Source organism: Mus caroli, unplaced genomic scaffold (genome assembly GCF_978045245.1).
Source record: "Mus caroli unplaced genomic scaffold, Mus_caroli_1 scaffold_18, whole genome shotgun sequence".
In the NCBI taxonomy this organism is placed as follows: domain Eukaryota; kingdom Metazoa; phylum Chordata; class Mammalia; order Rodentia; family Muridae; genus Mus; species Mus caroli.
The window spans coordinates 23269271-23285314 of NW_028227273.1; the positions used below are offsets into that span (position 1 = coordinate 23269271).

Here is a 16044-nt window from a genome sequence, read left to right on the forward strand (position 1 = left end):
AGTCTCCAAGAGTAGTCGCTGAGCCTCAACGTAGCCTGGATCAAAGTACTCAGCCTGGGTGACCTGTTCATCCCCCTCGTCTAGATGGTCATGTGCTATGTGAATTGGTGTGCATCCTGGCGCTCGGCAGAGCCGTGCCGATAAGTACTGTTGCCTTCCTGGTTCCTGGAACAGGCTTATCACCACTCTAAAGTGTGATGACTTCAGCTTTCCCACTGATCTGTGAAATGAGAGGCCTGGCCTGAGGGCCCTCAGGTCTCCCCTGGCCTAATTCCATAACCCAGAACACGGAGGCAGGCACAGAAACGGGAACAAGATGAGTCCTCGGGGGAATACGTACCCATAGATTTAGGGGTCTTTTCCAGAGGCCCATTCTCACAAGTCAATCTTAAAAGTAAGAGAGAGAAAAGAACTGTGTGAAACCCAGTTAGCCAGAGACACCAGGGCCAGAAGCCCAGGGTTGCTCCAAGGTGGGAGATGGTGAGATGGACAGAGATGGGCTCATTCCCTGTCAGAGTGGCAGGAGATAGAGCTCCTGACACCAAGGCTGGGTTGATTGGTTATCAGCCAGGCCAACCTGGGAATCCGTGCCCAGGGCTAGGCAATTCCCTGGCTCTGCAAAAATCTGTTCCCTAGGTAACAGCGTCCACATGAAAGCTGCTGTCTTAAGTTAGACCCATGTCTCTGACTGTAGCGTAGCTGATGGGAAAGCTTGATTTCTCCCCACAGCTCCAGCTACAACCCTTGCCTTGGCCCACGCTGCATGGCAAGTGTGCCAGCTGCTTAGCCACCTCGCCTCCCCCACTGTTCCCCACACTTTTTAAAAATGAATGCAGATGCTGTCCCGTTCCTGGCTGGGTTGGTGTTTGTCAAGGGGGCACCTGCAAGTGTGTGCATGTGTGTGGGGGCCTGAAGTGAACGCCGAGGGTCTCCCTCCATCTCTCCCCTATGTTTTGAGACAGACAGTCTCTCTCACTGAGCCCACAGTTTGCTGTTTCAGCTAATGTGGCGACCCAGCTTGCTCTGAGGATCTCGTCTGCACCTCTCACACACTGGGGGCAGAGGTGGATCCTGGTGGCCACCAGCTCCCAGGTGGTCCTGGGACCAAGATCTCATGCGTGCACTGCACACTTTCCCTGCCATGTCACCTCCCCAGTCCCACAGTGGGCTTCTAACATCAGAGCTTGTCTCATACCCACACCTAAGAGCTTTACGATGGGGATCCGGTGAGGACTCAAGGCCCCTCGTACTGAGCCAGTCTCACAAGCAGACCCTTTGTAGCTTCCTAAAGGCCTCTGTCATTCCTCCCTGAGTGTCTCTGTCCTCCATTTTGTGCTGTCCCTCCTACAAAACTCCCCCTAAGCAATCATCCCAGCCTCATTGAGGCGCTTTTCTATTGGGCTTCCCGATAGACTGGTGAGGCCTTCTGTCTCACCTCCAATCTTACTGAGCTTAGACTCAATGGTTTACCCTCAAATCTCTCTCATCCCCCCAAAATGTATTCACCCTGGTTTCCAAAGCACCCAGCAGATAGTTGGTGCTCAGTAGTTTTTTTTTTTTAAGTGAATAAATGATTAGGCAGATGAATGAGTGAAGTGGCAATAGGGGGAACTTCCCACCTATATTCTAGACAGCCTTACAAAGGTGGGGAAGAGAGAGCCAAGTTGCAGACGGACAGCTAAGGAGGGTGTGTTTGTTCTATGTGACTAATTCCTGCCAGGCCCTTAGTTTAGCATCACAGGTTTTTGAGATATGGCCCCTGACCTATAAAGTGCAAGTTAAAGAATAGAATGAGGTTTTAAACAAGACAAGAAAAATAAAATGAACAGACATTTAAAAAAAAAAAGAAACAAAATCAATTTAAATAGCCAAGATTTATTAATTAAATCAATGAAACAGTGGAAGGGAGGTGGGGGTGGACAGGCAGTCTCTGTCATGTGGACAAGCAGATGTGACCCCTTCCTGTCCTCCCCAGCCATGAAAGCCAGGTGAGGCCGAGGTGGAAGGACCGTATTGATGTGCAGGACAGAAAAGTTCCACCGAGGAAATGGGGCTCTAGCTCAGGAACCAGCACACCCACAAAGGAGTCAGACGGAGGCCTACAGACAGCACAGGAGGAGGAAGGCTGCCCCCTGGAGGTCAAACCAAGCAGGCTTCTCTCAAGGCTGCTGGCAGCAAAAGGCAGAAGAAAGCCAAAGACCACTGAAGGGTTGCCTGGGGATTGGACTCAGAAAGGGGAGGCTGAACAGCAAGGGGATGGATAAGGCAGATCGGGGGCGGGGGGGCTGTCTGGGTGAAGTTAAGAAGCAGCTGTGAAGCCGGGCAGTGGTGGCACACACCTTAGATCCCAGCACTTGGGAGTCAGAGGCAGGTAGATTTCTGAGTTTAAGGCCAGCCTCCTCTACAGAGTGAGTTCCAGGACAGCCAGGGCTACACAGAGAAGCCCTGTCTCAGAAAAAAAGAAAAAAGAAGAAGAAGAGGCATCTATGAGTGTAACATGGGAGGCAGCGTGGGAGGCAGCGGCGGGGACAAGAACCAGATGGGAGCTTCTGTGTGCCTTGTTACTGCAAGGACAGCATGGGGAGGGCCACTCAATGAGGCATCAGAAGCACATGAAGCCAGAGCCAGGATGCTGAAGTAGGCAAAGGGCAGCTCCTCCATCAAAGGGCAGTTTGGAGAAGCAGGAGGTGCCTCGTGTTGCCATGGTAACATGCATTCCCTTCCCTCCTACTTCTCTCTAATGCTGACCAGCATGCCATGAAAAACCAGAAGTCCCAGGGAGAGTGTGGGTCTCCAGGGAGAGGTCAGGCCATGGCAAAGTCACCCAGAGCCCCATGACCCTGGAGGTCATAGCCACAAGAAGGAAAGACTCCAGGAAAAAAAGAAAGAAAGAAAAAAAAAAACAGGAATTTTGAGGATGGGCAGATTTGAGCAACAGATGAAAGGCATGTAGGAGAGTGCCTGGAAGATCAAGACATGGGTATAAAACCAAGAGAAGGAGGAGAAAAATGTCAACCCTAGCCACAGCCACAAAGGTTATGAGAGGCGCTGGACAGAGATCACAGACTCTGCCACTAATGCTATAGAGAGAGGGAGAGAATCTGTGTGCCAGGAGAAGCATCCGTGGTAAGGAAGGCCAGTGCAGAGGTGAGTGTGAAGGTGAGGATGGGAGAGAGCTCCCATCCAGGAACAAGTGCAGGGACATGGTCCCACAGCCTAGCAGGGCTCAGACAAAGATAGAGACATGGCTATGACCAGAAAAGGCAGCCCAGGAACAGGAGATCTCAAGAAAGCCAGCAAGAAATGGAAGACTTTGGAAGATCAGGCCAAAGAAATGCAGGAGGAGGATGTGACAACCATAGGTGGTGATTTAAGTGACAAATGTGCCCCAGAGTCTTGGCATTTCAACACTTGGTCCAGGGGCAGAGGGGCGGGGGGCGGGGGGCGGTGGTGGTGGCAATGTTTGGATAGTGTGGCCTTGCCCACAGGAGTTATGCCATTTGCAGGTGGGCTCTGGATTTAAAAAGCCTCAAGCTATTCCCGGTGTTCTCGCTCTGAGGGTCAAGATGTGAGCTCTCGGCATCCGGTGCCATGATGCCTGGTGTTTCCCCAGCACCGTGGGCTCTTACCCTCCGGAACTCTCTGTCCATGTAAACTCTTCCATAACCTGCTTGACCCTGTGTGGTGTTTTATCATAGCAACAGAAATGTAAACTCATATGCCACACCGGGAGAGGCAGACCTATAGCGGCTGAACGCCCACTCACATACATTCCCAGACACTCACATGTGTGTATACAAATGCACACACAGACACAAACATGATTACAGATGTACACTCGCAGGCATGTGCCTAGGAATTCTTATATACCCGATGGGGCATCAGTCTGGGCTGGCCACTGGATGCGGATAACCGTCTAGAAGGCTCTGCCTATCTTCTTTATGAGCAGATTCATAGTAACCTAGAGCCTCTGCCCCAACTGTTTCTGGGTATGAAGACCCTTTTGAAGTCCAAACATTTTATGAAAAAAACCATATACCCACACATATGTATATGCAAACATACACACACATGACTACACACTATATACACTATACACACATTATACATGATAATGGTGGTGGTTTCAGTATCCGTCGGTTAAGAAAATACAAAATAAAAGAGAGCCACCATGGGCTTGACCATGCCCTAAAACAATGTGTATTTTATTCATCACTATGGCAACTGTAGACATTGAGAAACTAGAAAACAAGCTGCCCACATTACTTGTCATGTATGCCTTCAGAGCCAGCCAGAGTCCAGGATCAGAGATGCCGCAACAACAATGCTGTGGTCTCCACGTGTCTGCCATTCACAGGAGGGGATTTTTACCCTTTCCAAACCTGATGCCTCAAGACTGTGCCAGCCACGGTGACTCAGCAGTGAGGAGCCCAAGGGAACGGGGGGGCCAGGGTGGGGACAAGACAAGTTACAGGAGAGATGACCACAAACAGACTTGAGATTTTTAAGTAGGCCGCTTACCGCGTATGTGGGGCCTTTGGTCCCATAAGCACATCCTGGCCTGGACACAAGGGGCTGGGCAAGGAGCCAGGCCTGCAGGAAGAGGTCCCTGTGGGCATCCGGGCCTTCGGAATGGGTGGGATCACGAGGCCTCCTAAGGACTTGTGCATCTTCTCATCAGCGCAATGCAAGTATTGCCTGGATTTCTGCACCTGTGAGGGGGAGGGAGCCTGGTCCTTGGAAGCATGACTCACACTGTACTTTCTGCTCCTGGTAACCTCGCACAGAGCATCTCCTGGCAGCTGGTGAGAGGATGCTGGGAAATGTCCTCTTGTTTCCCTTTTCGGTCTCTTAGCCCCACTCCAACCCCTCTGGGAAGGTCACCCCTTCCCAACCACTCCAGGTAGGAAGACTGACAAGCTTTTCCGTCATTTTAATTATTTTTTGGATTTTAATTTTTTTTTTTAAAATCTTCTCATTTCAGAAAAATCTTTGACTCGGTAGAGCTGGAAGGGACCCTCTAAAACCCCCAATTCAAAGCTCTGCTTTTACAGATGTACAAAACAGCTCTGGGAAGGCGATGCCAACGCCTTCCTCCATGCCAACAAGCTGGCATTAAGCAAGAGATGAGCAGAAGACCGGGAAAAATCCCAAAACATGAACACCAAAGAAAGCCTGGGTCCACCAACTCCAGGACAGAAAGGACTGTAGCCCCCATACCGCTCAGGCAACCTACCCACAACACTCGCAGGCCAGATGTAACAGCTGGAACGCTACAGGGAGACGTGAAATGAGGGTCTCAATGCCACCCTGGTCTTGAGGACTGTCTTGAGACATTTAGCCAGGGCACAGGGACAAGAGTTGGTAAAGGAATGGAGAGCCACAGAGCTGCCTTACCTCCTGGGCACTGGCTCCCGGGTTCTGGAGATCCTGTCTGCCTCCAGGAGGGTCCAGGTCCTTCTCCTTAGCACTGTTGGCCTCAGGGGTGGTGGGTATGCTCTGGATGGGAGGCATCGGCCTGGGTACCCTCAGGAGCCTCTGCGAGGTGGTACGGGGGATTGTGCTCCGCAGAGGAACCCCTCTGGGGCCTCCCACCGGATCCAGAGAGGCTATGCAGGGGTAAGATGGGGAAGAAGTTAGTACCTGGAGCACAGAGAGCTGAGGGTGATTGCTGTACTAACCTAGGCCTCACATCCTGGGAGAAGGGATGATGGAGGGGGAGGGGAAAGAGCTGGGCTCCCTCCAGCCCGGCACCCAACTTATACCAGAACACTAGCTAAGCAGGTCCCTTTTCATTTCCATAAAACATGGTAGAAATGCACATCAAAGTCAAAGATGGTACAGGTGGAAAGACAAGAGCAGTGCTGGGTTAAGAGAGAGCTAAGAGAAGGCACAGCTGGCCCTGGATGGACAGCATACCACCCTTCTCATTCCTAACTTCAGATGGAAAATGTCCCTCCTCAGACTGTTTGGAGCACTCTTTCCCAGCTGGCTGTGCTATTTGGAGCAACCGTGGAGGCATCAGGAGATGAGACCCAGCTGGAGGAGGGAGGAAGTAGGTTGGTCACTGGGGACAGACCTTTGAATGTCACAGCCCAGACTCTGGGTCCAACTTTGTGTTCAGCTTCCTGACAGGACCAGCCTCAGCCTCGTGCACCCGCTTCCACGAACGGAGTTCCCCCACCCTGCCTGCCCCACCATGCACAGTGAAACAGTGAACCAGTGTAGATCTTCTCCTCTGCAGATGTTTCTGCTCCATGTGCTGGTCAGAGATGTGTAAGTAATAATAAATTCAAGGAATACGCAACAACTCAAGGAATATACTCCAGAGAAAAGTCAGCTGTGTTCCTGGTGAAGCCCAGTCCTTCTGTGTGCACCCACAGAATGCCAATCTGCTGCCAGGCAGAGACAGTGGCTAATCAATTTCTTCTGCTACAGGGTAGACTTGCCTTGACACCCCTAAGCTAGCCTAAAAGACACACGCCCCCTCTCCATCATTTCTGTTAGATTTCATCCTCAATGCTACCTCATATCCCACAACAGCACTCACCTCAGCAGAAACCCACTGGCCAGCCCCAATGGACCCCCAAAATCTCAAACACCTGCTGACCCTCATAGCCTGGATGGCCTAGTATGCTTGATCTCAGAGTGGGTGGTGGCTGGGTCGTGGCTCACCTTGAGAAGATGCCGCCATGCCTTCTGAGAGCCGTCTCTTCTTGAGTTTGTCCTTAATCTGGATCGTGTCCCGGGCCACACTGCTGGCCTCTGATTCCAGGGAGGGAATAGCTGCCACCAGGTGGGGCCCCAAGGGCAGAACTCCAAGGCCCCTGGGGTAGCCATTCCTGGCCTGCCAGCCTTTCAGAGGAGCATTCAGCATGAGGCTACTCTGGTCCTCATGTCCCCTCGAGAGCTGTGATGGCTTCTCACTGCTTGGCAGTACACTTGACACGGGCTGCAAAGAGGCTGAGAGAGATACACACACAAGTGGCTTTTCGGCCAAAGCTAATAGGCTCAAGGTAAATACAAGATGTGCCCTAAGCAAGAAAGCAACATGTTAGCTGGGCGTGGTGGCGCACGCCTTTAATCCCAGCACTCGGGAGGCAGAGGCAGGCGGATTTCTGAGTTCGAGGCCAGCCTGGTCTACAAAGTGAGTGCCAGGACAGCCAGGGCTACACAGAGAAACCCTGTCTCGAAAAACCAAAAAAAAAAAAAAAAAAAAAAAAAAGAAAGCAACATGTTTAGCTGTTGTGAATGGTGAAGGGCTGGGTGAACTTCTGGGCCCAGAAGAGTCCTAGAACCTGGAAATGAGAGGGAAATTGTGGGCAGGGAGCTTATAAAAGCTCAACCACATTGTCTCTCTCCTCAGAATCCCTCGACAGAAGTCCTAAGACCTGATGCTCAACCTGTAGAGGTTACACTGTAGCCGGCATACAATCCTGGGACAGCCAAACTCCCGGGACAGCCACAGCCTGAGAGAACACACATCTACAGAGCCGTGGAAGCCTCCATGCAGAGCAAAGAGGCTGAGCCCTGCCCTAGACAGCCGATAGCTAGACACCAGAGCAGAGTCCAGGAGCAGAAGGTGTCAGAGGTACTAAGTGGAGTCAGGACAAACACCAGAGCAGGGCTGCCATGCTTGTGACTCCACCTCTTGCTACTCATGTCCGGTGCCTTCCCGAGGTCAAGACGCAGGCCCCCAGGGAGGCTGGCCTCGTCTTGCTGGAGTTTGAGGAGTTCCAGGTTCATAGAGGGCTAATCTATACTGAGAGGACCTCTTTCCCATCTCTGGGGGCTCCCTCTACCACCCTCAAATCCCTGAGGAGAGGAGACCCAAGCGATATTTTGTTTGTTTGTTTGTTTCTACTTTTTGTTTAAGGTTTTTGTTTCAGAGATTTGGGGAGGTTTGGTGTTTGGCTGGTTTAGTTTTATTTTGCTTTGCTACTAAGGCTGGTCTTAAAATCATTCTTAAAAGTAGACATCAGGCTGGTGAGATGGCTCAGTAGGTAAGAGCACTGACTGCTCTTCGGAAGGTCCTGAGTTCAAATCCCAGCAACCACATGGTGGCTCACAACCACCCGTAATGAGATCTGATGCCCTTTTCTGGTGTGTCTGAAGACAGCTACAGTGTACTTACATATAATAAATAAATAAATCTTTTTTAAAAAAAGAAAGTAAAAAAAAAAAGTAGACATCACTCCACTCACATAAAAATTGATATGTAAAACTTCTGTCATATTTAAATTCTCACAAGAGTATAATTTCCAGCTTTTAATTTTTTTCTTTTATACAGAGTCTCATGTAACCCAGGTTAGCCTCAAACTTATCATGTAGTTGAGTACGATTTTCATTGAACTCTGAAACTCTGCTTCCTCAAACGTCCTGACAACAGTCTCCAGAAGCATCTTAAACGTCCATGATACAAAGACACCTGCCACAGATGGAGAATGTCCAAGCATCCAGACACCATCATTTCCGCCTCTGGCCTGGCTTCCAGCAATGTGGCCAGTGGCCGTGACTGGGTAGTTTCTAAGGGGTCCTCCTCTCCTGTCCCATGTCAAATACCTCAGAGGGGTCACCAGAGCAATTTGGAGTAACCAAGTCGCTGGGCCAGGTCCTCACCTTCATCATGAGCAAGAAGACTGGAGTCGAGGCCTCCAGGTGGGGGCGCTCGGAGCCCAACACTAGTCCGAGGGACACTCCCACAGTACACAGCCACCGGAGCTGGAACTTTGGCTGGGGACAGAATCAGAGGAAAAGGGTACCTTAAAGCCCTCTGGGGTCAAACCAGAATATAAAAGAAAAGCAGGAGTAACCATAGCCACGACCATCTCTCTGCTACAAGAACCTAGTCCTCACACCAGAGCCTGGTCCCCTGATAGGGGTTCCAGATGGGTAGTAACTTCAAACAATCCCACAAATCCTACCAGCTTCAGCCTTTGCTAACATCCCTCATTCTGCCTGCTTTCTTCTTCTCTGTTTTCTTCCTCTCTGTCTTATTTCTCCCTCTCTGTCTGCTTTCTACCACCCTCCAGCTTTGGGTCAAGCCCCCTAGTTAGGTCTTTTTCAGCCTCCTTTGGAGTCTCCTCTTCCAGCAGCCAGTAAAACTGGTCCCTGCTGATCATAGCCCTGGCTTCTGTCACAGTGGTTCTCGGTGTTCTCCCTGGGCCACTCTCTGGCACCCATTACAGGTAACTGCCTTTGCCTTAGTGAAGGCCTGCCTCAGAGCATCATCCACTACCTGCCTCTTCCCTGAAGGCCTCAAGCACTGATCTCTAGTCTTCGCTCCACTGCCTCCCTGGTTTAGCAAATGGCTCCCTTCATTTCCTAGCCCCAGTACTGTGCAGGGATTCTGGTCTATACACACTGACTGCCCTGGACCTCCCTTGGAGGAGCCTAGAAGGCCAGTGACAGGCAGATGATGAAGAATAAGCAACAGCACAGAAAGCCCTGGGTCAGGGGCAGAGAGGAGAAGGCTTCCCAGTAGGGGAGAAAGCAGAGCAGAAACCAGGGAAAGAGAAGAGAGATAGCTAGGGATGGGCCTTCATCAAAGCTACTGCTGCCTGCAAATGATGCCTGCGAGGAAAGGGGAAGTCCGTTTTCTCCAGTGGAGCAACGTTAGATACATCAGCTGCAATCCGGGCAGGCTCCATGTCAGGGCAGTGGCCAACCAACAAACACTAACCAAGCTCCTCTTCCCGCAGTTTGTTAGTTTTGCTGTGGGCTCTTTGTCTCATTTGGTTACATTCGGAGATATATATATATATATTTGTTTGTTTGTTTGTTTGTTTTTCAAGACAGGGTTTCTCTGTATAGCCCTGGCTGTCCTGGAACTCACGCTGTAGACCAGGCTCGCCTCGAACTCAGAAATCCACCTGCCTCTGCCTCCCAAGTGCTGGGATTAAAGGCGTGTGCCACCACGTCTGGCTTGGATATATTTTTTTTTCTTGTCTTGAGTTTCTTTGTGTGTTTATTTTTATCATTTGTTTTGAGAGAGAGAGATATGATGGAGTTGGATAGGTAGAGAAGTGGGAAGATCTGGGAGGAGTCGAGGGAAAAGAAAGACTATAAAAAAATATATGAAAAATTTTAAAAAAAGGGAAGCCTTCCCCTGTCTTTGGCCCCACAGGCCCGAGTCCTTTCCCTATGCACTTAACAAATGTCAGTCCACCATAGTCTCAGGCCCAGCCCCTCCCAAGCACAGCTCAGAACCACATAAGAGCTGAACCTATCAGCAGGTAACCCCACCTACAGGGGGACATTCAAGCACCCTCCTACACACACACACACACACACCCCAGAGCAGCAGGACTTGGGTGTTTTGCTTGTTCTTGTTTCTATTGCTGTGTGACCGTGAGGAAAGAAACTATCCTCTCTGGGATTCAATTTCATACTTGTAAAACAAACTACTTGGACTGCACTGGAGTTCCTAAAATACCTTCGTCCTATCCCTAGATTTTTCTTAGGCTTTCAGCCTTTCTCTGTTCACCACTAGACTCTGAGGCCAGGCTAGAACTGATTAAGGGTTTTTGGGTTTTCTGTTTGTTTGTGTTTGTTTGTTTGTTTGTTTTTTCTTTTTGTTTTTTGAGACAGGGTTTCTCTGTGTAGCCCTGGCTGTCCTGGAACTCACTCTGTAGACCAGGCTGGCCTCGAACTCAGAAATCTACCTGCCTCTGCCTCCCAAGTGCTGGGATTAAAGGCGTGTGCCACCACGCCCGGCTGATTAAGTTATTAATTACCAAGTTGTTTTCATATTTTGCAGTATACTGCCTAAGGAGAACATATCTCCCAGCCACTACCTTCTTTACCAAAGTCCCCTGCACATACCTGCTACATCTGGGTCTATCTGAGGCTAACAGCAACTCTACACTTGACAATCATCCATTTCATCTGGGGCATGGGGAAATCTGTTTCCACCAGAAAGAGGAGTGCCTGGACCCTGCCACCCACACACTCCTAACCACAAGATTGTATTAACCCTTCAAGGAACCAACCTACTGTGTCTCAGAGCAGACACAAAGCCATCCAGAGTCCCCAGGGCACCCCACACTCCCAGAAGACCAGGGAGCCTTGCAGACAGTCAAGACAATTGAAGTCAGGAAACCCAGTATCAGCCTGTGGTCAGCCACCACCTGGCTGCATCTCCCCAGCGGAGCGTGACCCCGGGACTATCTGAGGAAGTTCCACAGCCCATCAAGGTCCCCCTACCTAGAGTGACATCGTCACGGGTGTCCATGCCCAAGGTGGGGAAGGTGCCCACCAGGTTGCCTGGAGGTAGCGGTTGTCCCTGGGCCCTGAGTGCAGGCCTCAGGGGTCCAAAGGATGCTAGTCTGTGACATCCAGGGCCCTATGTGCAAACAAAACAAAAAAAAACAAACAAAAAAAAAAAACACTTTTAAACCCTCTGTGCGATCCACTGGCGCTAAAGCCTGGCTGAGGTAAAGAGATCAGTGCCAGGCCCAGGATGCCCTCCTGTCTTTCCTGACCTTTGCCCTCTCTCAGAAATGCCCAAGATCCTGAGTCCCAAAAAGAAGAGTTCATTAGGAGGAGTCTCAATGGAGCCTGATCAACCTGTCACCCGATGTTACTTGGACATGACACCTTCAAGCCTCGAGGAAGGTAAAATCCTATCACTCTTTTCCAGTGTTTTCTATTTTCTTCCAAAGCCCTTTGCAGAGCTGCCTGGAGTCTGTGATGGACACTGATCCTTAGCTAAAGCTTAGGGTGTCAGCACGGTTGCCTCAATACTGGCTGCTCTCAGCTTAGGCCTGTCTGCACCTGCATGAAGACCTTGGCACTTATTCTCATCTGGCTGAACAAGCCACACCTCTCCGCCTTGGCCACCTTGACATCTGTTTACCTCAGCTTGTTCACTCTGAGCCTTTCTCCCCTCTCCCTCTCAAGCCTTTGGGGTCAGCCATCAGCTCTTGCCCTTCACTGAGTTTCACTTCTCCTTTGACAAGGGAGGCTCACTGCAGGCTCTGAAACTCCACACAGCTTTATGCATTTCTTCTTGAAAGAGGGTGACAGGCGGAGTCTGGGGATAACCAGACCAGCTTAGTGGCAGAGTTGATTGAGCCTCCCGGTGTGCCTCTCTCCAGATGCTGTCTGGGTACAGGCAAGGGCACTGTGCCAGCTCCCTTTAGTTGAGCAACAAAACTTAGCTCGGGAACTGAGAAACATTCCTTCTGCCTGGAAACCAGCCTGCCACAGGCCCTGCCTGGCCCCACAAGACAGGGGAGTGCCCAGCAAAGTCTGGCCCAACAGGTTGAATGAAACCCAGCCCTGACCCAGCCCTGTCTGCCTGCTTAGCACCACCTCAAGCCAGTTGGGTCCTTTGTCCCAGAATTTTCCTCAGTGACTACTCTGAGGAGGACTGAAGCACATGGTGATGGCAGCAGCCAGGAAGGCCTGAGAGAGATGAGGTGTTTCTTCCAAGGCAATAGGGAAGACGCTATTTCACAGAGACAACACCCCATCCTTCAGCCAGAGAGCTGGGGAGCAGGCTTAAGACACTGTCCAGGCCACCATCTTCCCTAAAAGACTCAAGACTACACTTCCAGGCCTTTGAAAGCCCCAAGAATTGACTCTCATCAGAGGATACACTGTCTGTGGACAGTCCACGTAAATAGGAAACATCTATCTAGATTCTTGTCCTCAATCACGGCTGAAGCTTTCAATCACCTAAAGTCTGATTAAAATTACAGGCTGAGACACCACCACACAGGCCTGCCCCCATTGAATTTATGCTACTAAGCAGGATACAAGGACGTGCCTGTCGTTTTAAATTCAAAGTAATTTTTGATGTTCAATCAGGACTGAGCCACTGGGCTACGGTTCTGGTTCAGCCTATAGCAAGACCTTTGCTCGCTGGCTTGCTCTCACTGTAGGCTGTCCAGGTACTTATTGATATCTGGGTTCACTCCAAGAGCTCCCTTCTAAACAGACAATTTGGATTTGCCCACGAACACAAACTATGCAAGTTTTTCTAGTCGTGCTACTGCAATGCCTTGTGAACAGGATGGCCCTCACTGGCTACCTCTTGGAAGTCAGAATGTCCACAGCCTAAGGCAGCCTCATTCCTCCATGGCCTAAGGTATTCACAGAAAGAAAACCATTGGCTATTGCCTAGCTTAGCACAGGACATTCATCAACAAGCCCTGGTCAGGTCTGCATGTTCAACCCCTCTGTCCCCAAAGATCTACAGAGCAGGGTCTCCCAGGCACCTGACCCCAAAGAAGGTGGCTACAGTGGCTAACAGACAAGCAGCTATGTCCCATGTGACAACCATGAGTGACACACACACTACACCACACCACACCGGCACAGGAAGACCACTCAGACCCTAAGACAGAGCTCTGGACTTGGCTCAGATGCCACTCAACCCCCGCCCCCTAGGTAGAATCCACGAAGGTCTCATTTGTACACAGCACTCTTCAAAAGTTTTACTCTCTTTGCCTGTTGAATCATCCAACCTCAACCTAAAGAGCTCAAACAGCAAGAAGATTCTAGTGAGCAGAATTCTATTCTCATTTCTCAATGTTCTCCACGTCCCGAATGGCTGCTGATCCCTTACTCTCAGCCTCAGTTTCCCAGTGCAAATAAATAACTATTGTCTGTTCCTTCCCTTAAAGCTGTGGCCACAGGTTCCATGGTGACCCACGCTACAGAAATAAAGCTTTGGGACAGAAGAGACTCAGGTTTCAAGTGGAATGGAAACAAACTTAGCATTGGCTCAGGAGTATGTCAGCCCCAGAACGAAGTGTGACTGCCCCTGTGCCTCTCACAGACCACAGGAACCAAGGCCAAGGACACTCTTGAGTCTGTGTTTCTATGTGAACAGGCATTGTCACCAAGGCAGGAGGGACAACACTCCGTAAGAGCAGGAAAAGCAAGTGAAGACTCACTGCCACCCTGTCAGGGACAAGTACTTATGCACTGTCACATGAGTCAGACTAAGTATTCACTGCCATGCCAGGAGGGACTGAGGGACACTCACATTATCTGGGCAGGTAGACATCGAGGGGGACCACACAGTTGTCCAAAAAGTCAACTGAGGGAAAAGCAACTTTGCTGGGCCTGACTTGGGATGTTAACTGGCCCCAGGCATGGAGGGACAAATGCACCCGTGGGTCTGGGGACCCGGAGGCCTAGCCTGGGAAGGTGGTGGTGGATATGGTACAGACACCCTGGAAGGACATACTTAGAAAGCAATAATAAGAAAGAAGGAGGAGGAGGAAGAGGAGGAGGAGGAGGAGAGGAAGAGGAAGAGGAAGAGGAAGAGGAGGAGGAGGAAGAGGAAGAGGAAGAGGAAGGGGAAGAGGAAGAGGAAGAGGAAGAGGAAGAGGAAGAAGAAGAAGAAGAAGAAGAAGAAGAAGAAGAAGAAGAAGAAGAAGAAGAAGAAGAAGAAGAAGAAGAAGAAGAAGAAGAAGAAGAAGAAGAAGAAGAAGAAGAAGAAAGAAGGGAAGTTTCCAGACCCTGCACTGGAACACTAGTAGAAACACAGAAAATAAGAATCAGGATCAAGACCGACCTGCCAGTCCAGGCAGGGTGTAGGCCGGACAGAAGGTCCTTTTCTTTCTCCCTGGGGAATGAGGAGCAGCCATACATCTCAAAGCCCTCACCCACCTCTCCTTCCATGAGGCAGCCCAGCCATAGATGTCCAGGGAAACCCCACTGTCCTTAGGTGGCCTGATGACTCTAATCTTTGAGCTGTCACTAGCCAGCCCACCATGTCCCAGATGCTAGGATACAAAGGTGTGTGAGATCACACCCAGCCCCTGAGCGTGGCACGACTGGAAGCACCTTACTGAAGCCTCTAAAGCTCAGGTGCTGCTGCTGTGAAAAGAGATAAGCCCCCAGCAAGCCTCAGTGCCTATTCAATAACCAGAGATAATCACTTAATGCGAGGTGTGACCCCTACTTAGTGATCAGTGCGCCTGACATTAATACAGCTGCCGCTAACAAAGGCTCAGTCGGTGCAAAACTTGTTACAAAAGCGTGAGGACTCCAGTTCCAATCCCCCAGAAACCACATAAAAACACCTGGGCGTGGCAGCGCACATCTGTAATCCCAGAGAGCCAGGGAGGCCGAAAGAGAAGGTGCCCGAGGTTTGCTGTCAACTGTCTAGGCCAGTTCTTCTGAAGCTTCCGAAAGCTGCGACCCTTCAATGCAGTTCCTCGTGCTATGATGACCTCCCCACCATAACTCGCTTTGCTACTGTTGGAGCAAATTGTAATAGAAATATCTGATATGCAGGATATCTATCTGATAGGGGACCCCAAGGGGGTCTTGACCCACAAATTGAGAACCGCAGGTCTAGACAAATAGAATGATCCAGCTTCAGTGGGAGACTTGGTCAAAAACAACAGCAGCAACAACAGCAGGGCCAGTGACTGAGGAAGACATCCAATGTCAACTGTGGTACTGGGGACAGCGGTTGGGGTACAGACAGGAGAGCTTGAAGCTGGTGCAATGAGCAGACAATTCCTTGACATTTGCATAAGAAGGTCAGGGAAGCTGGAGACAAGGGGAGGGTGGAAGCTTTAAGGAGTAGGGCAGGCCTTGGCCATTGATCTTTGAGGGAGATAAGGGGGCCTCAGCTCCTCTCTCACCTTGCTCTTTTCTTCCTCCTCTGTCAAACTGCTCTGCCCCGCCCTGTATATCCTACCACATTGCTCACTTCACCACAGGCCCAAAAACAGCAAGGCCAGCGCCCATGGACTGAAACCTCAGAACCCATGAGCCAAGACCAAATCTGCCCTTCAAGTCAGATTTCTCAAGCAAGGGAAAGCTGATTAGCACAGGTGCCAAGCCACCTCCACCCTGACCAGGAAGACTGCTGCCCACACCCACCACACCCAGGCCCTCCCACCCACTCAGAGCTCCAGGCTCCCACTGAAACTGGCTTGTAGGCCAGTGAGAAGAAAGTTCAAAGAAAAACCACACACACAAGCGGGAGGCCCCCTCCACTATCTCTGCAGTCACCCCACTGCCTGCTGGTGCCATCATCCCTCCATTATAAGATAGATGGAGCTGATACTCCTG

General features: G+C 50.5%; 1 protein-coding gene across 4 annotated transcripts in view; it reads right to left on the bottom strand.

The window, feature by feature from the left end:
• Positions 1 to 16044, bottom strand: part of Togaram2 (TOG array regulator of axonemal microtubules 2) — a 59207-nt gene that overhangs the window by 35408 nt on the left and 7755 nt on the right. For 3 of the 4 annotated variants that reach the window (XM_085832871.1, XM_085832872.1, XM_085832870.1), the window contains exons 2-7: positions 11206 to 11344; positions 8620 to 8733; positions 6676 to 6963; positions 5398 to 5609; positions 4522 to 4712; positions 341 to 387 (exon numbers count right to left, since the gene is read on the bottom strand). In XM_085832871.1, coding sequence (XP_085688997.1) covers positions 341 to 387; positions 4522 to 4712; positions 5398 to 5609; positions 6676 to 6963; positions 8620 to 8733; positions 11206 to 11233 — 880 coding nt within the window. In that variant the 5' untranslated portion in view covers positions 11234 to 11344. The remainder of the gene's footprint in view (positions 1 to 340; positions 388 to 4521; positions 4713 to 5397; positions 5610 to 6675; positions 6964 to 8619; positions 8734 to 11205; positions 11345 to 16044) is intronic. The other variant, XM_085832873.1, reaches the window with a different exon arrangement.